The sequence below is a fragment of the Protopterus annectens genome, chromosome 1.part2 (genome assembly GCF_019279795.1).
Source record: "Protopterus annectens isolate FY-2018-M chromosome 1.part2, PAN1.0, whole genome shotgun sequence".
NCBI lineage: Eukaryota > Metazoa > Chordata > Ceratodontiformes > Protopteridae > Protopterus > Protopterus annectens.
Genome location: NC_056727.1, coordinates 743,112,448 through 743,137,876, shown reverse-complemented (window position 1 = coordinate 743,137,876; position 25,429 = coordinate 743,112,448). Strand labels below are relative to the sequence as shown.

Genomic DNA, 25,429 nt, shown 5'->3' with positions numbered 1-25,429 from the left:
ACTTTTCCCCCAGTGACCCCATAAGTAGTCTGTAGATATATGCACATGCACCAAAATGAAACTTTTCCCTCAGTGACCCCATAAGTACTCTGTAGATATATGCACATGCACCAAAATGAAACTTGTCCCCCAGTGACCCCATAAGAAGTCTGTAGATATATGCACAAGTACCAAAATGAAACTTTTCCACCAGTGACCCCATAAGTAGTCTGTAGATATATGCACATGCACCAAAATGAAACATTTCACCCATTGACCCCATAAGTAGTCTGTAGATATATGCACAAGCACCAAAATGAAACTTTTTGCCCAGTGACCCCATAAGTAGTCTGTAGATATATGCACATGCACCAAAATGAATCTTTTCCCCAGTGACCCCATAAGTAGTCTGTAGATATATGCACAAGCACCAAAATGAAACTTTTCCCCCAGTGACCCCATACGTAGTCTGTAGATATATGCACAAACACCAAAATGAAACTTTTCCCCCTGTGACCCCATAAGTAGTCTGTAGATATATGCACAAGCACCAAAATGAAACATTCCCCCCAGTGACCCCATAAGTAGTCTGTAGATATATGCACAAGCACCAACATGAAACGTTTCCCCCAGTGACCCCATAAGTAGTCTGTAGATATATGCACAAGCACCAAAATGAAACTTTTCCCCCAGTGACCCCATAAGTAGTCTGTAGATAGATGCACAAGCACTAAAATGAAATATTTCCCCCAGAGACCCCATAAGTAGTCTGTAGATATATGCACAAGCACCAAAATTAAACTTTTTCCCCAGTGACCCCATAAGTAGTCTGTAGATATATGCACAAGCACTAACATGAAACTTTTCCCCAGTGATCCCAAAAGTAGTTTGTAGATATATGCACAAGCACCAACATGAAACTTTTCCCAGTGACCCCGTAAGTAGTCTGTAGATATATGCACAAACACCAAAATGAAACTTTTCCCCCAGTGACCCCATAAGTAGTCTGTATATATATGCACAAGCACCAAAATGAAACTTTTCCCCCAGTGACCCCCATACGTAGTCTGTAGATATATGCACAAACACCAAAATGAAACTTTCCCCCCAGAGATCCCATAAGTAGTCTGTAGATATATGCACAAGCACTAAAATGAAATATTTCCCCCAATGACCCCATAAGTAGCCTGTAGATATATGCACAAGCACCAAAATGAAACTTTTCCCCCAGTGACCCCATAAGTAGTTTGTAGATATATGCATATGCACCAAAATGAAACTTTTCCCCCAGTGACCCCATACGTAGTCTGTAGATATATGCACAAGCACCAACATGAAACTATTCCCCCAATGACCCCATAAGTAGTCTGTAGATATATGCACAAGCACCAACATGAAACTTTTCCCCCAGTGATCCCATAAGTAGTCTGTAGATATATCCACAAGCACCAAAATGAAACATTTCCCCCAGTGACCCCATAAGTAGTCTGTAGATATATGCACAAGCACCAAAATTAAACTTTTCCCCTATGATCCCATAAGTAGTCTGTAGATATATGCACAGCACCAAAATGAAACATTTCCCCCAGTGGCCCCATAAGTAGTCTCTAGATATATGCACAAGCACCAAAATGAAATTTTCCCCCACTGACCCCATAAGTAGTCTGTAGATATATGCACAAGCACCAAAATTAAACTTTTCCCCCAGTGATCCCATACGTTGTCTGTAGATATATGCACAAGCACCAACATGAAACGTTTCCCCCAGTGACCCCATAAGTAGTCTGTAGATATATGCACAAGCATCAACATGAAACGTTTCCCCCAGTGACCCCATAAGTAGTCTGTAGATATATGCACAAGCACTAAAATGAAACATTTCCCCCAGTGACCCCATAAGTAGTCTGTAGATATATGCACAAGCACCAACATGAAACGTTTCCCCCAGTGACTCCATAAGTAGTCTGTAGATATATGCACAAACACCAAAATGAAACTTTTCCCCCAGTGACCCCATAAGTAGTCTGTAGATAGATGCACAAGCACTAAAATGAAATATTTCCCCCAGAGACCCCATAACTAGTCTGTAGATATATGCACAAGCACCAAAATTAAACTTTTTCCCCAGTGACCCCATAAGTAGTCTGTAGATATATGCACAAGCACTAACATGAAACTTTTCCCCCAGTGATCCCAAAAGTAGTTTGTAGATATATGCACAAGCACCAACATGAAACTTTTCCCAGTGACCCCGTAAGTAGTCTGTAGATATATGCACAAGCACCAAAATGAAACTTTTCCCCCAGTGACCCCCATACGTAGTCTGTAGATATATGCACAAACACCAAAATGAAACTTTTCCCCCAGAGATCCCATAAGTAGTCTGTAGATATATGCACAAGCACTAAAATGAAATATTTCCCCCAATGACCCCATAAGTAGCCTGTAGATATATGCACAAGCACCAAAATGAAACTTTTCCCCCAGTGACCCCATAAGTAGTTTGTAGATATATGCATATGCACCAAAATGAAACTTTTCCCCCAGTGACCCCATACGTAGTCTGTAGATATATGCACAAGCACCAACATGAAACTTTTCCCCCAGTGACCCCATAAGTAGTCTGTAGATATATGCACAAGCACCAACATGAAACTTTTCCCCCAGTGATCCCATAAGTAGTCTGTAGATATATCCACAAGCACCAAAATGAAACTTTTCCCCCAGTGACCCCATAAGTAGTATGTAGATATACGCACAAGCACCAAAATTAAACTTTTCCCCTATGATCCCATAAGTAGTCTGTAGATATATGCACAAGCACCAAAATGAAATTTTCCCCCAGTGACCCCATAAGTAGTCTGTAGATATATGCACAAGCACCAAAATGAAACTTTTCCCCCAGTGATCCCATACGTTGTCTGTAGATATATGCACAAGCACCAACATAAAACGTTTCCCCCAGTGACCCCATAAGTAGTCTGTAGATATATGCACAAGCATCAACATGAAACGTTTCCCCCAGTGACCCCATAAGTAGTCTGTAGATATATGCACAAGCACTAAAATGAAACTTTTCCCTCAGTGACCCCATAAGTAGTCTGTAGATATATGCACATGCACCAAAATGAAACATTTCCCCCAGTGATCCCATAAGTAGTCTGTAGATATATGCACAAGCACCAGAATGAAACTTTTCCCCCAGTGACCCCATAAGTAGACTGTAGATATATGCACAAGCAAAAAATTTAACTTTTCCCCCAGTGACCCCATAAGTAGTCTGTAGATATATGCAGAAGCACCAGAATGAAACGTTTCCCCCAGTGACCCCATAAGTAGTCTGTAGATATAAGCACAAGCACTAAAATGCAACTTTTCCCCCAGTGACCCCATAAGTAGTCTGTAGATATATGCACAAACCCCAAAATGAAACTTTTCCCCCAGTGACCCCATAAGTAGTCTGTAGATATATGCACAAGCACCAAAATGAAATTTTTCCCCCAGTGACCCGATAACTAGTCTGTAGATATATGCACAAGCACCAAAATGAAACTTTTCCCCAGTGATCCCATGCATAGTCTGTAGATATATGCACAAGCACCAACATGAAACTTTTCCCCCAGTGACTCCATAAGTAGTCTGTAGATATATGCACAAACACCAAAATGAAACTTTTCCCCCAGTGACCCCATAAGTAGTCTGTAGATATATGCACAAGCACCAAAATGAAATATTTCCCCCAGTGACTTCATAAGTAATCTGTAGATATATGCACAAGCACCAACATGAAACGTTTCCCCCAGTGACCCCATAAGTAGTCTGTAGATATATGCACAAGCATCAACATGAAACGTTTCCCCCAGTGACCCCATAAGTAGTCTGTAAATATATGCACAAGCACTAAAATGAAACTTTTCCCTCATTGACCGCATAAGTAGTCTGTAGATATATGCAAATGCACCAAAATGAAACATTTCCCCCAGTGACCCCATAAGTAGTCTGTAGATATATGCACAAGCATCAAAATGAAACTTTTCCCCCAGTGACCCCATAAGTAGTCTGTAGATATATGCACAAGCACCAAAATGAAACTTTTCCCCCAGTGACACGATAAGTAGTCTATAGATATATGCACAAGCACAAAAATTAAACTTTTCCCCCAGTGACCCCATAAGTAGTCTGTAGATATATGCACAAGCACCAACATGAAACTTTTCCCCCAGTGACCCCATAAGTAGTCTGTAGATATAAGCACAAGGACCAAAATGCAACTTTTCCCCCAGTGACCCCATAAGTAGTCTGTAGATATATGCACAAGCACCAAAATGAAACTTTTCCCCCAGTGACCCCATAAGTAGTCTGTAGATATATGCACATGCACCAAAATGAAACTTTTCCCCCAGTGACCCCATAAGTAGTCTGTAGATATTGGCACATGCACCAAAATGAAACATTTCTCCCATTGACCCCATAAGTAGTCTGTAGATGTATGCACAAGCAACAAAATGAAACTTTTCGCCCAGTGACCCCATAAGTAGTCTGTAGATATATGCACAAGCACCAAAAAGAAACTTTTCCCCCAGTGACCCCATAAGTAGTCTGTAGATATATGCACATGCACCAAAATGAAACTTTTCCCCCAGTGACCCCATAAGTAGTCTGTAGATATATGCACATGCACCAAAATGAAACTTTTCCCCAGTGACCCCATAAGTAGTCTGTAGATATATGCACATGCACCAAAATGAAACTTTTCCCTCAGTGACCCCATAAGTACTCTGTAGATATATGCACATGCACCAAAATGAAACTTGTCCCCCAGTGACCCCATAAGAAGTCTGTAGATATATGCACAAGTACCAAAATGAAACTTTTCCACCAGTGACCCCATAAGTAGTCTGTAGATATATGCACATGCACCAAAATGAAACATTTCACCCATTGACCCCATAAGTAGTCTGTAGATATATGCACAAGCACCAAAATGAAACTTTTTGCCCAGTGACCCCATAAGTAGTCTGTAGATATATGCACATGCACCAAAATGAATCTTTTCCCCCAGTGACCCCATAAGTAGTCTGTAGATATATGCACAAGCACCAAAATGAAACTTTTCCCCCAGTGACCCCATACGTAGTCTGTAGATATATGCACAAACACCAAAATGAAACTTTTCCCCCTGTGACCCCATAAGTAGTCTGTAGATATATGCACAAGCACCAAAATGAAACATTCCCCCCAGTGACCCCATAAGTAGTCTGTAGATATATGCACAAGCACCAACATGAAACGTTTCCCCCAGTGACCCCATAAGTAGTCTGTAGATATATGCACAAGCACCAAAATGAAACTTTTCCCCCAGTGACCCCATAAGTAGTCTGTAGATAGATGCACAAGCACTAAAATGAAATATTTCCCCCAGAGACCCCATAAGTAGTCTGTAGATATATGCACAAGCACCAAAATTAAATTTTTTCCCCAGTGACCCCATAAGTAGTCTGTAGATATATGCACAAGCACTAACATGAAACTTTTCCCCAGTGATCCCAAAAGTAGTTTGTAGATATATGCACAAGCACCAACATGAAACTTTTCCCAGTGACCCCGTAAGTAGTCTGTAGATATATGCACAAACACCAAAATGAAACTTTTCCCCCAGTGACCCCATAAGTAGTCTGTATATATATGCACAAGCACCAAAATGAAACTTTTCCCCCAGTGACCCCCATACGTAGTCTGTAGATATATGCACAAACACCAAAATGAAACTTTCCCCCCAGAGATCCCATAAGTAGTCTGTAGATATATGCACAAGCACTAAAATGAAATATTTCCCCCAATGACCCCATAAGTAGCCTGTAGATATATGCACAAGCACCAAAATGAAACTTTTCCCCCAGTGACCCCATAAGTAGTTTGTAGATATATGCATATGCACCAAAATGAAACTTTTCCCCTAGTGACCCATCGTAGTCTGTAGATATATGCACAAGCACCAACATGAAACTATTCCCCCAATGACCCCATAAGTAGTCTGTAGATATATGCACAAGCACCAACATGAAACTTTTCCCCCAGTGATCCCATAAGTAGTCTGTAGATATATCCACAAGCACCAAAATGAAACATTTCCCCCAGTGACCCCATAAGTAGTCTGTAGATATATGCACAAGCACCAAAATTAAACTTTTCCCCTATGATCCCATAAGTAGTCTGTAGATATATGCACAGCACCAAAATGAAACATTTCCAGTGGCCCCATAAGTAGTCTCTAGATATATGCACAAGCACCAAAATGAAATTTTCCCCCACTGACCCCATAAGTAGTCTGTAGATATATGCACAAGCACCAAAATTAAACTTTTCCCCCAGTGATCCCATACGTTGTCTGTAGATATATGCACAAGCACCAACATGAAACGTTTCCCCCAGTGACCCCATAAGTAGTCTGTAGATATATGCACAAGCATCAACATGAAACGTTTCCCCCAGTGACCCCATAAGTAGTCTGTAGATATATGCACAAGCACTAAAATGAAACTTTTCCCTCAGTGACCCCATAAGTAGTCTGTAGATATATGCACATGCACCAAAATGAAACATTTCCCCCAGTGATCCCATAAGTAGTCTGTAGATATATGCACAAGCACCAGAATGAAACTTTTCCCCCAGTGACCCCATAAGTAGACTGTAGATATATGCACAAGCAAAAAATTAAACTTTTCCCCCAGTGACCCCATAAGTAGTCTGTAGATATATGCAGAAGCACCAAAATGAAACTTTTCCCCCAGTGACCCCATAAGTAGTCTGTAGATATAAGCACAAGCACTAAAATGCAACTTTCCCCCCAGTGACCCCATAAGTAGTCCGTAGATATATGCACAAACCCCAAAATGAAACTTTTCCCCCAGTGACCCCATAAGTAGTTTGCAGATATATGCACAAGCACCAAAATTAAACTTTTCCCCTGTGACCCCATAAGTAGTCTGTAGATATATGCACAGCACCAAAATGAAACATTTCCCCCAGTGGCCCCAAAGGTAGTCTGTAGATATATGCACAAGGACCAAAATGAAAATTTTCCCCCAGTGACCCGATAACTAGTCTGTAGATATATGCACAAGCACCAAAATGAAACTTTTCCCCAGTGATCCCATGCATAGTCTGTAGATATATGCACAAGCACCAACATGAAACTTTTCCCCCAGTGACTCCATAAGTAGTCTGTAGATATATGCACAAGCACCAAAATTAAACTTTTCCCCTGTGACCCCATAAGTAGTCTGTAGATATATGCACAGCACCAAAATGAAACTTTCCCCCCAGTGACCCCATAAGTAGTCTGTAGATATATACACAAGCACCAAAATGAAATATTTCCCCCAGTGACTGCATAAGTAGTCTGTAGATATATGCACAAGCATCAACATGAAACGTTTCCCCCAGTGACCCCATAAGTAGTCTGTAAATATATGCACAAGCACTAAAATGAAACTTTTCCCTCAGTGACCCCATAAGTAGTCTGTAGATATATGCAAATGCACCAAAATGAAACATTTCCCCCAGTGACCCCATAAGTAGTCTGTAGATATATGCACAAGCATCAAAATGAAACTTTTCCCCCAGTGACCCCATAAGTAGTCTGTAGATATATGCACAAGCACCAAAATGAAACTTTTCCCCCAGTGACCCCATAAGTAGTCTGTAGATATATGCACATGCACCAAAATGAAACTTTTCCCCCAGTGACCCCATAAGTAGTCTGTAGATATTGGCACATGCACCAAAATGAAACATTTCCCCCATTGACCCCATAAGTAGTCTGTAGATATATGCACAAGCACCAAAATGAAACTTTTCGCCCAGTGACCCCATAAGTAGTCTGTAGATATATGCACAAGCACCAAAAAGAAACTTTTCCCCCAGTGACCCCATAAGTAGTCTGTAGATATATGCACATGCACCAAAATGAAACTTTTCCCCCAGTGACCCCATAAGTAGTCTGTAGATATATGCACATGCACCAAAATGAAACTTTTCCCCCAGTGACCCCATAAGTAGTCTGCAGATATATGCACATGCACCAAAATGAAACTTTTCCCTCAGTGACCCCATAAGTACTCTGTAGATATATGCACAAGCACCAAAATGAAACTTGTCCCCCAGTGACCCCATAAGAAGTCTGTAGATATATGCACAAGTACCAAAATGAAACTTTTCCACCAGTGACCCCATAAGTAGTCTGTAGATATATGCACATGCACCAAAATGAAACATTTCACCCATTGACCCCATAAGTAGTCTGTAGATATATGCACAAGCACCAAAATTAAACTTTTTGCCCAGTGACCCCATAAGTAGTCTGTAGATATATGCACATGCACCAAAATGAATCTTTTCCCCCAGTGACCCCATAAGTAGTCTGTAGATATATGCACAAGCACCAAAATGAAACTTTTCCCCCAGTGACCCCATACGTAGTCTGTAGATATATGCACAAACACCAAAATGAAACTTTTCCCCCTGTGACCCCATAAGTAGTCTGTAGATATATGCACAAGCACCAAAATGAAACATTCCCCCCAGTGACCCCATAAGTAGTCTGTAGATATATGCACAAGCACCAACATGAAACTTTTCCCCCAGTGACCCCATAAGTAGTCTGTAGATATATGCACAAGCACCAAAATGAAACTTTTCCCCCAGTGACCCCATAAGTAGTCTGTAGATAGATGCACAAGCACTAAAATGAAATATTTCCCCCAGAGACCCCATAAGTAGTCTGTAGATATATGCACAAGCACCAAAATTAAACTTTTTCCCCAGTGACCCCATAAGTAGTCTGTAGATATATGCACAAGCACTAACATGAAACTTTTCCCCAGTGATCCCAAAAGTAGTTTGTAGATATATGCACAAGCACCAACATGAAACTTTTCCCAGTGACCCCGTAAGTAGTCTGTAGATATATGCACAAACACCAAAATGAAACTTTTCCCCCAGTGACCCCATAAGTAGTCTGTATATATATGCACAAGCACCAAAATGAAACTTTTCCCCCAGTGACCCCCATACGTAGTCTGTAGATATATGCACAAACACCAAAATGAAACTTTTCCACCAGAGATCCCATAAGTAGTCTGTAGATATATGCACAAGCACTAAAATGAAATATTTCCCCCAATGACCCCATAAGTAGCCTGTAGATATATGCACAAGCACCAAAATGAAACTTTTCCCCCAGTGACCCCATAAGTAGTTTGTAGATATATGCATATGCACCAAAATGAAACTTTTCCCACAGTGACCCCATACGTAGTCTGTAGATATATGCACAAGCACCAACATGAAACTATTCCCCCAATGACCCCATAAGTAGTCTGTAGATATATGCACAAGCACCAACATGAAACTTTTCCCCCAGTGATCCCATAAGTAGTCTGTAGATATATCCACAAGCACCAAAATGAAACATTTCCCCCAGTGACCCCATAAGTAGTCTGTAGATATATGCACAAGCACCAAAATTAAACTTTTCCCTATGATCCCATAAGTAGTCTGTAGATATATGCACAGCACCAAAATGAAACATTTCCCCCAGTGGCCCCATAAGTAGTCTCTAGATATATGCACAAGCACCAAAATGAAATTTTCCCCCACTGACCCCATAAGTAGTCTGTAGATATATGCACAAGCACCAAAATTAAACTTTTCCCCAGTGATCCCATCGTTGTCTGTAGATATATGCACAAGCACCAACATGAAACGTTTCCCCCAGTGACCGCATAAGTAGTCTGTAGATATATGCACAAGCATCAACATGAAACGTTTCCCCCAGTGACCCCATAAGTAGTCTGTAGATATATGCACAAGCACTAAAATGAAACTTTTCCCTCAGTGACCCCATAAGTAGTCTGTAGATATATGCACATGCACCAAAATGAAACATTTCCCCCAGTGATCCCATAAGTAGTCTGTAGATATATGCACAAGCACCAGAATGAAACTTTTCCTCCAGTGACCCCATAAGTAGACTGTAGATATATGCAGAAGCACCAAAATGAAACTTTTCCCCCAGTGACCCCATAAGTAGTCTGTAGATATAAGCACAAGCACTAAAATGCAACTTTTCCCCCAGTGACCCCATAAGTAGTCCGTAGATATATGCACAAACCCCAAAATGAAACTTTTCCCCCAGTGACCCCATAAGTAGTCTGTAGATATATGCACAAGCACCAAAATTAAACTTTTCCCCTGTGACCCCATAAGTAGTCTGTAGATATATGCACAGCACCAAAATGAAACATTTCCCCCAGTGGCCCCAAAGGTAGTCTGTAGATATATGCACAAGCACCAAAATGAAATTTTTCCCCCAGTGACCCGATAACTAGTCTGTAGATATATGCACAAGCACCAAAATGAAACTTTTCCCCAGTGATCCCATGCATAGTCTGTAGATATATGCACAAGCACCAACATGAAACTTTTCCCCCAGTGACTCCATAAGTAGTCTGTAGATATATGCACAAGCACCAAAATTAAACTTTTCCCCTATGACCCCATAAGTAGTCTGTAGATATATGCACAGCACCAAAATGAAACTTTCCCCCCAGTGACCCCATAAGTAGTCTGTAGATATATGCACAAGCACCAAAATGAAATATTTCCCCCAGTGACTGCATAAGTAGTCTGTAGATATATGCACAAGCATCAACATGAAACGTTTCCCCCAGTGACCCCATAAGTAGTCTGTAAATATATGCACAAGCACTAAAATGAAACTTTTCCCTCAGTGACCCCATAAGTAGTCTGTAGATATATGCAAATGCACCAAAATGAAACATTTCCCCCAGTGACCCCATAAGTAGTCTGTAGATATATGCACAAGCATCAAAATGAAACTTTTCCCCCAGTGACCCCATAAGTAGTCTGTAGATATATGCACAAGCACCAAAATGAAACTTTTCCCCCAGTGACCCGATAAGTAGTCTGTAGATATATGCACAAGCACCAAAATTAAATGTTTCCCCGAGTGACCGCATAAGTAGTCTGTAGATATATGCACATGCACCAAAATGAAACTTTTCCCCAGTGACCCCATAAGTAGTCTGTAGATATATGCACAAGCACCAAAATGAAACTTTTCCCCCAGTGACACGATAAGTAGTCTGTAGATATATGCACAAGCACCAAAATGAAACTTTTCCCCCAGTGACCCCATAAGTAGTCTGTAGATATATGCACAAGCACCAAAATTAAACTTTTCCCCCAGTGACCCCATAAGTAGTCTGTAGTTATATGCACATGCACCAAAATTAAACTTTTCCCCCAGTGACCCCATAAGTAGTCTGTAGATATATGCACAAGCACCAACATGAAACTTTTCCCCCAGTGACCCCATAAGTAGTCCGTAGATATATGCACAAGCACCAACATGAAACTTTTCCCCAGTGACCCCATAAGTAGTCTGTAGATGTATGCACAAGCACCAAAATGAAACTTTTCCCCCAGTGACCCCATAAGTTGTCTGTAGATATATGCACAAGCATCAAAATGAAACTTTTCCCCCAGTGACCCCATAAGTAGTCTGTAGATATATGCACAAGCACCAAAATGAAACTTTTCCCCCAGTGACCCCATAGGTAGTCTGTAGATATATGCACAAGCACCAAAATTAAATGTTTCCCCCAGTGACCGCATAAGTAGTCTGTAGATATATGCACATGCACCAAAATGAAACTTTTCCCCAGTGACCCCATAAGTAGTTTGTAGATATATGCACAAGCACCAAAATGAATCTTTTCCCCCAGTGACCCCATAAGTAGTCTGCAGATATATGCACAAGTACCAAAATGAAAATTTTTCCCCGGTGACCCCATAAGTAGACTGTAGATATATGCACAAGCAAAAAATTAAACTTTTCCCCCAGTGACCCCATAAGTAGTCTGTAGATATATGCAGAAGCACCAAAATTAAACTTTTCCCCCAGTGACCCCATAAGTAGTCTGTAGATATAAGCACAAGCACCAAAATGCAACTTTTCCCCCAGTGACCCCATAAGTAGTCTGTAGATATAAGCACAAGCACTAAAATGCAACTTTTCCCCCAGTGACCCCATAAGTAGTCTGTAGATATATGCACAAACACCAAAATGAAACTTTTCCCCCAGTGACCCCATAAGTAGTCTGCAGATATATGCACAAGCACCAAAATTAAACTTTTCCCCTTTGACCCCATAAGTAATCTGTAGATATATGCACAGCACCAAAATGAAACATTTCCCCCAGTGGCCCCAAAGGTAGTCTGTAGATATATGCACATGCACCAAAATGAAATTTTTCCCCGAGTGACCCCATAACTAGTCTGTAGATATATGCACAAGCACCAAAATGAAACTTTTCCCCAGTGATCCCATGCATAGTCTGTAGATATATGCACAAGCACCAACATGAAACTTTTCCCCCAGTGACTCCATAAGTAGTCTGTAGATATATGCACAAGCACCAACATGAAACGTTTCCCCCAGTGACCCCATAAGTAGTCTGTAGATATATGCACAAGCATCAACATGAAACGTTTCCCCCAGTGACCCCATAAGTAGTCTGTAAATATATGCACAAGCACTAAAATGAAACTTTTCCCTCAGTGACCCCATAAGTAGTCTGTAGATATATGCAAATGCACCAAAATGAAACATTTCCCCCAGTGACCCCATAAGTAGTCTGTAGATATATGCACAAGCACCAGAATGAAACTTTTCCCCCAGTGCCCCCATAAGTAGACTGTAGATATATGCACAAGCACAAAAATTAAACTTTACCCCCAGTGAACCCATAAGTAGTCTGTAGATATATGCACAAGCACCAAAATGAAACTTTTCCCCCAGTGACCCCATAAGTAGTCTGTAGATATAAGCACAAGCACCAAAATGCAACTTTTCCCCCAGTGACCCCATAAGTAGTCTGTAGATATATGCACAAACACCAAAATGAAACTTTCCCCCCAGTGACCCCATAAGTAGTCTGTAGATATATGCACAAGCACCAAAATGAAACTTTTCCCCCAGTGACCCCATAAGTAGTCTGTAGATGTATGCACATGCACCAGAATGAAACTTTTCCCCCAGTGACCCCATAAGTAGTCTGTAGATATATGCACAAGCACCAAAATGAAACTTTTCCCCCTGTGACCCCATAAGTAGTCTGTAGATATATGCACATGCACCAAAATTAAACTTTTCCCCCAGTGACCCCATAAGTAGTCTGTAGATATATGCACAAGCACCAACATGAAACTTTTCCCCCAGTGACCCCATAAGTAGTCCGTAGATATATGCACAAGCACCAACATGAAACTTTTCCCCAGTGACCCCATAAGTAGTCCATAGATGTATGCACAAGCACCAAAATGAAACATTTCCCCCAGTGATCCCATAAGTAGTCTGTAGATATATGCACAAGCACCAAAATTAAATGTTTCCCCCAGTGACCGCATAAGTAGTCTGTAGATATATGCACATGCACCAAAATGAAACTTTTCCCCAGTGACCCCATAAGTAGTCTGTAGATATATGCACAAGCACCAAAATGAAACTTTTCCCCCAGTGACACCATAAGTAGTCTGTAGATATATGCACATGCACCAAAATGAAACTTTTCCCCCAGTGACCCCATAAGTAGTCTGCAGATATATGCATAAGCACCAAAATGAAAATTTTTCCCCGGTGACCCCATAAGTAGTCTGTAGATATATGCACAAGCACCAAAATGAAACCTTTCCCCCAGTGACCCCATAAGTTGTCTGTAGATATATGCACATGCACCAAAATGAAACTTTTCCCCCAGTGATCCCATAAGTAGTCAGTAGATATATGCACATGCACCAAAATGAAACTTTTCCCCCAGTGACCCCATAAGTAGTCTGTAGATATATGCAGAAGCACCAACATGAAACGTTTCCCCCAGTGACCCCATAAGTAGTCTGTAGATTTATGCACATGCACCAAAATGAAACTTTTCTCCCTGTGACCCCATAAGTAGTCTGTAGATATATGCACAAGAACCAAAATGAAACTTTTCCCTCAGTGACCCCATAAATAGTCTGTAGATATATGCACAAGAACCAAAATGAAACTTTTCTCCCAGTGACCCCATAAATAGTCTGTAGATATATGCACAAGCACCAACATGAAACTTTTCCCTCAGTGACCCCATAAGTAGTTTGTAGATATATGCACAAGCACCAAAATGAAACTTTTCCCCCAGTGACCCCATAAGTTGTCTGTAGATATATGCACAAGCATCAAAATGAAACTTTTCCCCCAGTGACCCCATAAGTAGTCTGTAGATATATGCACAAGCACCAACATGAAACTTTTCCCCCAGTGACCCCATAAGTAGTCTGTAGATATATGCATAAGCACCAACATGAAACTTTTCCCCCAGTGACCCCATAAGTAGTCTGTAGATATATGCACATGCACCAAAATGAACCTTTTCCCCCAGTGACCCCATAAGTAGTCTGTAGATATATGCACAAGCACCAACATGAAACTTTTCCCCCCCCCCATATATAGTCTATAATATATGCACATGCACCAACATGAAACATGAAACATTAACGACCACTATCAGCAATCTCTCTGCACATGCATGCGCAAGCATCAAAATGAATTGGTAATCAACCCTACTTACTGCATAGATATATGCACAAGCATGAAAATGAAACTTTTCCCTCAGTGACCCCATAAGTAGTCTGTAGATATATGCACAAGCACCAACATGAAACTTTTCCCCCAGTGACCCCATAAGTAGTCTGTAGATATATGCATAAGCACCAACATGAAACTTTTCCCCCACTGACCCCATAAGTAGTCTGTAGATATATGCACATGCACCAAAATGAACCTTTTCCCCCAGTGACCCCATAAGTAGTCTGTAGATATATGCACAAGCACCAACATGAAACTTTTCCCCCAGTGACCCCATAAGTAGTCTGTAAATATATGCACAAGCACCAACATGAAACTTTTCCCATTAACGACCACTATCAGCAATCTCTCTGCACATGCATGCGCAAGCATCAAAATGAATTGGTAATCAACCCTACTTACTGCAGAGACTTTTTTTGTTCCTTAGTCTCTCTCCCCACAAACCAAATGCCCCCACAGCAGGAGATTTTAATTGGGAAAACACTGCATCCCTCAGCTCACTATTGGCACCAATGATATAACTCAAGAGTGTCATTTTTGCACAGCTACTCCAGCCTCTCTATTTCACCAGCCAATCACAGGTCTTTTGTGGAGTGATACTGAGTCAAGATGACATAAGCATGCTACTCAATGCTAGAAGTCTAAATCTCAAAATGCTCTCCCTCGAGGCACTCCTTAAAATGGAGCACATCAATATCTGTGCAGTGACTGAGACCTGGTGCAAGGCTCGAAAGAGCACCCCTGCATTACCTGGCTATAACTCATACCACACGGTTCGGCCACCTAACCTGGACCGGAACACCAAAGGTGGAGGTGTGTCCATATTCATTAAGGATATCCACACCTCCAGGCTAGTTGCTCAGCATAATGCATCCGAGGTTATCCAAGTGCAACTAACTCTGGGCAAAACTGCAATACAAATTGTAGCTTGCTACAGATCCCCACCATGCCCCAGGATTCCCACTCCTCTTTTATTGATATACTGGAAAATATTAGGGTCCAACCAAACACCCTAATAATGGGCGATTTCAACTTTTCCACCATTAACTGGGAAAACTACTCATGTACCAAATCCTTCGCTCAATGCTTTCTGGAATTCATAAATTCCAATGCCCTGGATCAACTTATCCACACCCCTACCAAGAGCAACAATATCCTAGACCTTATCATTACCAACATGAGTGACCGGTGTTCCATACCTGAAGTCAACTCCTCATTGCTCAGATCCGACCATAAGCTAATCACCCTAGATATCCACATCCATCCCCCCTCCCCCATTAAGGAAACCACGGTAAAAAATTTCTACAAAGCCAACTTCATGCTTCTTAAGACAGAAGTGGCAAACTTCATGACACCCATGCAGATGGCCAATACAGTTACGACTGCTCAATCCTACACAAATGCACTCTATAAGCACTTACATGAGGGCATGGATCGTGCCATCCCAAACAGAACCAAGATGCTATCCTCCAAAAAAGGAAGCCAATCTGGTGGTCCCCTGCCATAAACAAACTCTACAACAGAAGGAAGAAACTGTTGCAAAAGAGAGTAAAATCCCGTGAGTGGAGGAGCTCCCTGGTCAGCCTAAGTAAGAAGCTGAGATCCCTTTTAAGATCCTCCAAAGCTAGCTACGAAAACAAAATTGCCACTAATTCTAGGGACAACCACAAAGTATTCTATAGCTATGTCAAGAATCTCAATGGTAACACCCAGATCTGCTCTGAGTTAGAGCACAATGGCATGAAAATTACAGAACCAACTGATATTGCCAACATCCTGGCAGAAAGTTTCAGTGCTAACTTTACCCCCCTCTCACCCCCTAAAGGGCCCATATCTATACAGGAATAATGCAGAGTCCCTGTAATCACAACTACGCAGGTTAAAGCTGCACTTTCTAAAGCTAAAAACACAGCATCCATGGGACCGGACAACATCCCAGGCTGTGTTTTACACGAACTTCAGAATGAACTGGCTTCCCACCTAAGCACCATGCTCAATTATAGCCTCACATCAGGCTTTGTGCCCACTGAATGGTGCCCAGCAACAGTTATCCCACTCCACAAAGAGCTAGCCACCACTGATCCCAGGAACTATCGCCCTATTAGCCTGAAGAGCATGGTCTGTAAGGCCGTGGAACGTATCATCATGGAACTCATAAACAAAGACATTGGTAACCTCCAAACTCTGAACCCCACCCAGTTTGGGTTTGTGAAAGGCAGATCATGCCTCCTGAACCTGATTGACTTCTTTGAGGCAGTCACCAAAGCTGTAGACGAGGGTAAGGTAGTTCACACATCCTATCTTGACCTTGCCAAGGCTTTCAATACCATCTTCCATTCTGGAATTATAGCCAAACTCACTAAACTACATATAAATCCCTCCGTCACAAGATGGGTTGCCAACTGGCTCACTGACAGAACCCACACTGTAAAAGTTGCAGACTCTAAATCTGACTTCAAACCAGTGATAAGTGGAGTACCACAGGGTTCGGTCCTGGGACCTCTCCTATTTGGTATCTACCTCTCTGAAGTACAGGCTAACACAGAAGGCCTTTGGCTAATGAAGTCTGCAGATGACTGCAAACTAGGAGCTATAGTCGAGTTCCCAAATGATGTAGACATCCTACAGAAGGGCCTCTCTGAGACAGATGCCTGGTGTCAGAGCCATAGCCTCAAGCTCAATGCCAAAAAGTGCATTGTCATCCCCTTTGGTAAAAACTCAGTGCCCATGAACTACCACATAGGCGGCAGTCTACTTAACATTGAATGTGTGATGAGACCTTGAGACCCAGGTGGACAGTAGTCTCTCCTTTGATAATCACATTGCCACAGTAGTCAGGAAATCCTTCTACGTGGCACACCTCATCACAAAAGGGTTCTCATCCAGGAAAAAAGAGGTCATTGTTCCCCTCTACTCAACACTCATTAGACCTATTATAGAGTACAATGCCCCTTTTGGAATGTACCTCACAAGACATCTGCAGCAGCTGAAAGACCACAGAAGTACCTCACAAAGAGGATTACTGGCCTCAAACAGATGCCCTACACTGACCATCTCAAAAACCTCCAGCTTTACATCGTAGCATATTGCCTACTCCAAGGTTATCTCTTCCTAACATATAAAGCTATGTCAAACCCAGAGCTGTTGGACATGCTCCACCTAAAGAAATCCCAACCCCTCCAAGCTACATACTCTAGGGACCTAAACCTTGTCACCACAATAAACAGGACATGCCGGAGGGATAGATTCCTGTCCCAGAGACTTCCCATACTCTGGAACAAGCTACCCATCATGTCAAGCAAAGTTCTTCATTAGCACTCTTCAAGAAAAATCTTGATGAGTGGATGGGAAATAGGAAATACACTCCGGGGATCACTTCTGTGGCTGTGCTCGACAGGGACACAGGAAAATAACTTTCTTGGGTGGCGTAAGCCAGGGAACCTGGTTGGCTAGGCTTACTTAGGCCCTTGGGCCGATAGCCTAGTACCTACCTATGAACCTATGGGAGGCACATAGGAGCATCTCAGACATCCATTTAGGATGTATGCTTTGCTGTTTCCCTTAAAGGTAATTATTTTATATCAGTGAGTTGCTCCCTGGACAACACAGTGCTTAGGTTGATTGCCCTATTTGTCCCACCCTAGACATGCTACTGCACATCACAGCCATACTAGCCTACTGTCATACAAGTCAAGAAGTGTCAGTGACATGATCATGTGGCCCATCTATATAATCACTGCTAATGCAGTCAGAAGTGGCTATGTTATTATGCACACTACTGATGTCAGTAGATATGCCTTAAAAGTGTTAGGTTAGCTCAACAGTGTACCAGTCTGAAAGATGAATAAAATCTCCTCTCAGACACAGTATCAATTTAATTTAAAATCATGTCTGCCACAACTTAAATGCTTTATATGGAAGCTGTAATTCTAGAAAACTTTTTTGACTTTCTGATAACTGTATAAGACAAATTTCTGCCACCTGATACACATTTGATAATTATTTAAAAACATTTCAAATAAGAAGCCAAGTCATTTCTTTATACATTTGTATCTGTAGGATTTCATGCTATGGAGCAGCCAGTGGCAAAGGAGTAAAGCCCAGCATGTCCGGGTCCCATGGTGTGGTAGTAATGGGCATTTTTAAACTGGAGAAGGATGACATCTTGTACATTTTGATTGGACAGCAGGGAGGAGATGCCTGTCCTAATGTAAGTGAACTCTCATTTTCTTACTTTAGCCCTTTGTTGTTGTGGTAAAAGTTCTACAACTGTGAAACTCTACATTGTTTGCATGCTAGCTGAAAACAAATGTGAGAAATTGACACAAGGAGTGAAGTAATTAATGTATATGAGCTCAGTCATTAAGCTGCCTTGTTGACTTTCTATCCTAACAAGTGCACAGAATACCATACAGGCACAAGTAAACGGAAAATGAATGCCTGAGCAACAATTACTCAAGGGCCATTATAAATCAGAAAAGTATTGAATGTTCAACATTGGGATGTCAATTAAAACCCTTATTGTGCTAGGATTTAAATACAGAAAAATTAATATATTTGAAATACATGCTACTTGTCTCATGCTGTAAACAACATTGAGCTAAAATATGTATCTCTCAGAGGCTTTATACAGTTCATGTATTGCTTCTTTAGATTTTATTGTACTTATTTGGTTATCAGTTTTGGAACTTATGGCTATGAAAAGTACAGTGCACTAAGAAAAATATATTCTAGGAAAGTAAAGCAAATAATAAACTTTAACAGTGATAGTATGTAGATGTGATATTTATTAAAGATTCATGTACTGCTGCGTTAGACCTAGGAGAAGGAAAAAAGAGGCAAATGTTTTCAATGTATTTATTTATTCTTTGTTGACTGGGATAGACCTATTAGGCTAGTGGCCTCTTTTCAGGGGATGGAAGGGGAGACCCAAGGTGGCATTTATTCTACTATAGGAAATATTGCCAGGACAACATGGAACATCTACCTTTTTGATAGGTGCTATGGGATCTTTTATATCCACCTGTGCTACTACCAGTTCAAGCAGATATTTAAAGTCTCATCTTATCTCATGTAAGGACGGCACACTTGCAACCCCCCCCCCCCCAAAGAAAATAATTGCACTGTAAGATCATCAATTTGAAAAAGGAATGTATTCACCTAGAGCAGGAACAGAACTTGCAGCTTTCTGACCTTCCAGCACCAAAGGCAGATGTGTTACATGTAGAGCCACTGTAGTACAGTAATTGGTCTTTAACAGTATAATGCATCCTTGTCTTCTCCGGGTACTGTGCATTTCAATGGCATTTAAACAACTATATGTACTGGATACCTTCATGTCATGTTTTTAATATCAGCAAATGTGTTATGACAATTACTAGGTTCAAATTTGGTCATGCTAAGTCTCTGTTTATATAGTAAGCTACAATTTTAAAACAACATTTATACTCAGTTGTAAATGGAATGTAATAAGCCCAAAAAACTCATTTAATATATGGAACTTGAGAAAAGAATCAGCAGGTAGTAAACATTACACATGAAATCTCTGATCCATGAGTCAGCCTGTTGTCTATTAAAAGAATGAAAATGTTTAGGGAATCCTCCCTCCTTTTCACAGCCTGCTTGTTGAGTTAGATGTCGATACCCTAAGACAAAAATCTGCCTTCTTCAAGGGTGCTCACAAAAGAGAAGAGGAAACCCCCTTACTTCTAATCTCAGACTACAAATGCAAATGAAACCAGGCAGGTGCATGTCAGATTCAGAAAGGGAATGCCAAACACTGACAATAACAAAACTAGAGGAAAGCAGTATACGAAAAGGTGTTGAAAGGGTTAATAATGCAGGCACCCTACAGTGGCAATGCCTTGGTACTGAACGAGTGCCAGTTCCATCAGAGGCCCAGTGTGCCAGGAACTGAAAGGATGCTGCGAGTTCAAGTATAGTGACAAGGAGTAGACACGTGTGGTACGTGTAGTCAGGAGTCAAGGGAGAAGACAGGAGCTGAATGTTTAAGTGATGTTTTATTATGCTTTAGCTGGAAAAATGGACTCATCCTAAATATACCCTTTACAGCCATCAGACAAAGATTCTGCAAATATGGAAGTAATCAGTTAAGTTCGACAGCTGTGTTTGATAGAAGTTAATAGCAGATATGCAAGATGTGATAGAAGAAATAAAACTTGCAACTAGTCTTAATTAATAGACCAGAAATGTCCATCAGCAATTACTAGGAAAATAATTTGTATTCCTAAATAACAGTACACACAAGAAAAAATTGTTGCATTTCAGAAACTAAACTGAAAACTAGAGCCATAAGTACAATGAATTAGTTAATATTAATTGCAGTACTAAAAACATACATTGTTTACATCACAGTGAGGTTGGTTTTCTAACGTGAGTTGTTCCCATCTATTTCATGTTACATTTTGAAGAATCTTCTGACCATGGCTCTATATTACAGGTTTAGCAGAGAAGCAGGGAGCATACAAAAACAGCACTTACGTCATCTTTGGAGAGGAATGAATCAGTGATGCCAAATGACATGAAAGCGTCCCAAACAGCAATCAAATATTAGGAAATCTGGATGGATAAGGTACACCACTGCTGCACTGCATTTTAATGGACAAGTCAGCAGTACAATAAAATGAGATACAAATAATATAGTAAGCGCTTATTTTGTAAAAGAACTCGCTTATTTTGTGAAAGAACTCTGATTCTCTAGAAACCGGATTTCATTAGCACAAATGTCAGATTCCAGCAAATCCCAGCAAATCACTGTTCCCAGCACAACTTAACAGAGGCCATAAAAAATGGTACCATCTGCACAAAGGAGGTTTTAGGTATTGATTGTCAAATTTCTCTGCATGCCAATTAATGAAGAAAAAATGGTAGAATCCATACAATGCAGCCTTGAAGAAATGTATGTAATGTATCCAAAACGTCTTGATGCATTTAATTTTTGGCACTCTGAAAGACTAGTGTGAGGAGGGGTGACCTCAGGCAAAATGGTTCCCTAGGTAAAAGGCTCCATCATACCTCTTCTGCATATTACAACAATCTGTATACATATTTCAGTGTCCTACTACATGCTTCCCTCCTCTTACACAATTCTTTTTCCCACAGTTTGTGTTACTTATCAGCATTTTCCTGAATACTTTCAACATATCCAAACTTGCTAAAATTGCACTGTAATAAATGTGGAGGAAATCATTTAAGCTGGAAGTCTGGGGACCACTAAACCCTCAGACACCATGGGGTTATAGATGTTCTGAGGTGTATTTTACTGATTTTTTGAACAACCTTTTAATCTGCTGATAGCCTGAACAAAATTTACTACTAAGGAATGAAATTAAGTTTCACTCTTGCCTTTGCTTTTTCATGTGTCCTTTTAATACACCTTAACCCAACAAGGATGCATTGTAATAAATGTAAAGGAAATAAACAAATTAAGCCATGAGACTGCAGATGATCTAAAGTGCATTTTAGAACTTTATTTCAACATTTTGATCTAATCATGGTCTGCAAAGAACTCATGAGTAAAGAAATAAATTCAGGCTTATTTTTTCATCTTTCAAGGAAAAAATAAGTTGTGTACAAGGCTTAATATTCACAGAAGACAAAGTAGAGTTCATAGTAAACAGAGTAGACAAATGTTTGCAAGGATACATAAATCATATCTGGAAATAGTGCCTCCCTACCCCCCCCCCCCCAAAAAAAAGAAGGTCTGTGTATCCCTCTGGTGTTACATGAAAGTTAAAGCAGAAATAACTAAAGTCATATATTTCAATTTACTGCTGTCATACATATAAACAGTATGCCACCTCACTCCTAACCCCAAAATAAAGCCATCTTCTGTGTACTCCTCTGATGTCAAACTGGGAAAAACAAATAGAACACAGCAAGCTATTTTAACCTGTTGCTATCAGACAAATACAAACAGCATGCCTCCTTACTGCTATAGCCACTTGTATACACATCTGATATTCATTAGTGAGAACACTGAAAACACAATAATCACAGTAATATATTCTGACTTGCTGCTTCTAGACAGTGCACTGCTCCTAGCCAAGCTATAGTGACCATTTGTGCAAACCTCTAAGGCTTATGAGGAAGCTTAAATAAATAATGACCACAGTCCTTAGTCCCCTCAGTGGCTATAGAAACCTGCAGTACAAACCTCTGAAGTTTGATTATGAGGAAGATTAAAAAAATATTGACCACATCATCCATAGCACCTCACATAAGCTGCAACAACTTTCTCTGCACACCTTTCAGCAGGGCCAGTTTTAGAGTAGGTGGAGTTTAGGGCACACGCCTCTGTTAAACCTGTTTAATAATTCACTCACACAGCTTGGTTTATAGGAGTTGCCAGGGTCCTGAAGATCTGAGAGTTGGGAATGTTCAGTGATTCATTTATGGCTTATTTTAATAGGTGAGTTGTTAGCTTTTTGTTACTACTATCAGGAAGAGTTACACATGTGCCGAGCAATATTGTGTGGGTCCATAAATAAAAATCAGTGACATTATTTTTGTGATCTCACACACACACACACACACACACACACACACACACACACACACACACACACACACACTGCACACTTGATAACAGACAAAGTGGAGGAATGCCAGCTCACTTACATTATGTCTTTGGGGTGTTGGAGGAAACCAGATCATATCAGATGGGTAGTGCATGCAGATAAAGTCACAGCCAAGAACTCAACCAGAGCCAAGGGCTGTGAGGTTGCAGTTCTACACTCTGCACCACTATACCAGTGATCAGTTTCTGTCACAGTCATTCTGCTCTTGCCAGACCATCAAGAATAACCACTTATCGTGCATAATGCAGATGTTTGTGATGGAAAGTGAAATAAATTATGGCCAACTTGTTACTCTTAAATGCACTACAACCCCAAACATACACACACACACACACACACACACACACACACACACACACACACACACACACACACACACACACACACACACACACACACTCATAAGACATACCATTATTAATTTTACACTGATTTCAGCAAAGGAAATACACTGTGTGGCATTATATCTGCCATGCCAGATCAGTGACTGCTGTTTAACAGTGATCAAACAGCAGCAGCTGGTCAGTTTTACCCACAGGTGGCCTCTGTACCCCTAAATTGCAGCTATTTCACTAACTGTGTACATCCCAGATGCCTGATTGTGGCACAAAATGATAACAATTATATTAATGGTCACAGTAATGCACTTCAAGTTTCTTTCACAGAAACACACACAGTAATTACAATCAGGTATTCATCTTATTCGGAATGTACATTAGTTCTTTAAATCTAGATTAGTGATTATGTAAACTGAACAAACAACAAGAGGGTCAGTTACTTTCATCCATAGATAACCCCTGCCCCCACCCAGCAGTTATAACCACTTCTTTGTATACTGTAAACATCTGATTGTGATAAAATGATGGCAATATAATGTGTTCCACACAAAGCGTAGCCACCCTTTGAAGTATTCCAAGTAGCTCCGCACAAATCGTAAATGTCCTGCAAAGCCAGAATAATGAGCAAACAGCAGTTAATTATTTTCTTCTGCAGACATCTCCAGTAATTATAGTGTGACCTGCCTATGCATGAAGAACGAAACAGCCCAATGTTTTTGCATTCATTGTTTTTACTTTATTGTGTTTGCTTACCTCTTGTATAGTTATGTTATTAAGCTACGTACAATCCATTTCCTCTTTACAAGTGCCCTGCATACTGTGCCTACCTCTGTCTGGCATGGTCATCTCCTCCTTTTGGCTCCTGCTCTGACTCCTTATCTGTTTCAGCTTCTGCTAAATGTCATGCTGGAGATTCTGGTACTGCAGGACTCCACCCTGCTGTAACCGTGTCTTAAGTATATCCACTTTTATAGGCACTCTATGACTATAATTCATCTGTAGTTGAAGCTGAGATTTGTTGTATGGTGTCCCTGTCAACATGGTTCTCATCCACTATATCAATGAAGTGGAGTTCATGAAATGTTAAGCATGGTCAGATGACCCAGCACCTCCAGGAAAAACATTGCACACCATCAGGCAAAGCATCTGTAATGAGAGCCTTCTGCAGATACACATTTACTATGCAGCTGTAATGAGAGCCTTCTTCAGATTTACTATGGCTGCAACCACCCGTAGTATAATTGCATGATGTACAATGGCTGAACACAGGCATATGGCCAAGTTCAAATATAAGAGGGTACAGCTCCACTGAGCAGTGTTTAAATGTAGTTCAAATATAAAGAGGGCACACCTCTGTTGAGCAGTGTTTAAATGTTTCTGAATCACTCCACTATCTTGTTTTGGCTCATTATCATACTCAGAGCCTCATTATACAGTCATCAGTGTATAGCATGGTTGACCACATTATTTGGCCCAGCCACATCGCATAGCTGGATTTTCAGAATTGCACACACCCTGTGCATGGTCACTTATTCTGCAAATTCACTTAACATGCTGCAGCAAAGTTTTCTGCATCCAGGACTAAGTATCTTGTAACTACTGCTGCCATACTCTCTACTCGTACACTAACACTTCTTGACACTAATGTCTACAACTAACATTGTTATGCCTATAATTTACTACTCTACCTCCTAAAGAGTAAGTTACCCGAATGCTATCTGAATATCTTTGTCTGACTCCCAGGTTAATACAGGTATGTATATGTTTACTTACTCATATCCGTATTTACAGCTGTTCCCCTA

The 25,429-nt window shown here is 40.7% G+C and overlaps 1 protein-coding gene across 1 annotated transcript in view; it reads left to right on the top strand.

Annotated features, from left to right (window-relative positions):
* Window positions 1-25,429, top strand: part of ALK (ALK receptor tyrosine kinase) — a 1,522,063-nt gene that overhangs the window by 745,499 nt on the left and 751,135 nt on the right. Inside the window, exon 7 of the mRNA XM_044058894.1 lies at window positions 18,749-18,899. Coding sequence (XP_043914829.1) covers window positions 18,749-18,899 — 151 coding nt within the window. The remainder of the gene's footprint in view (window positions 1-18,748; window positions 18,900-25,429) is intronic.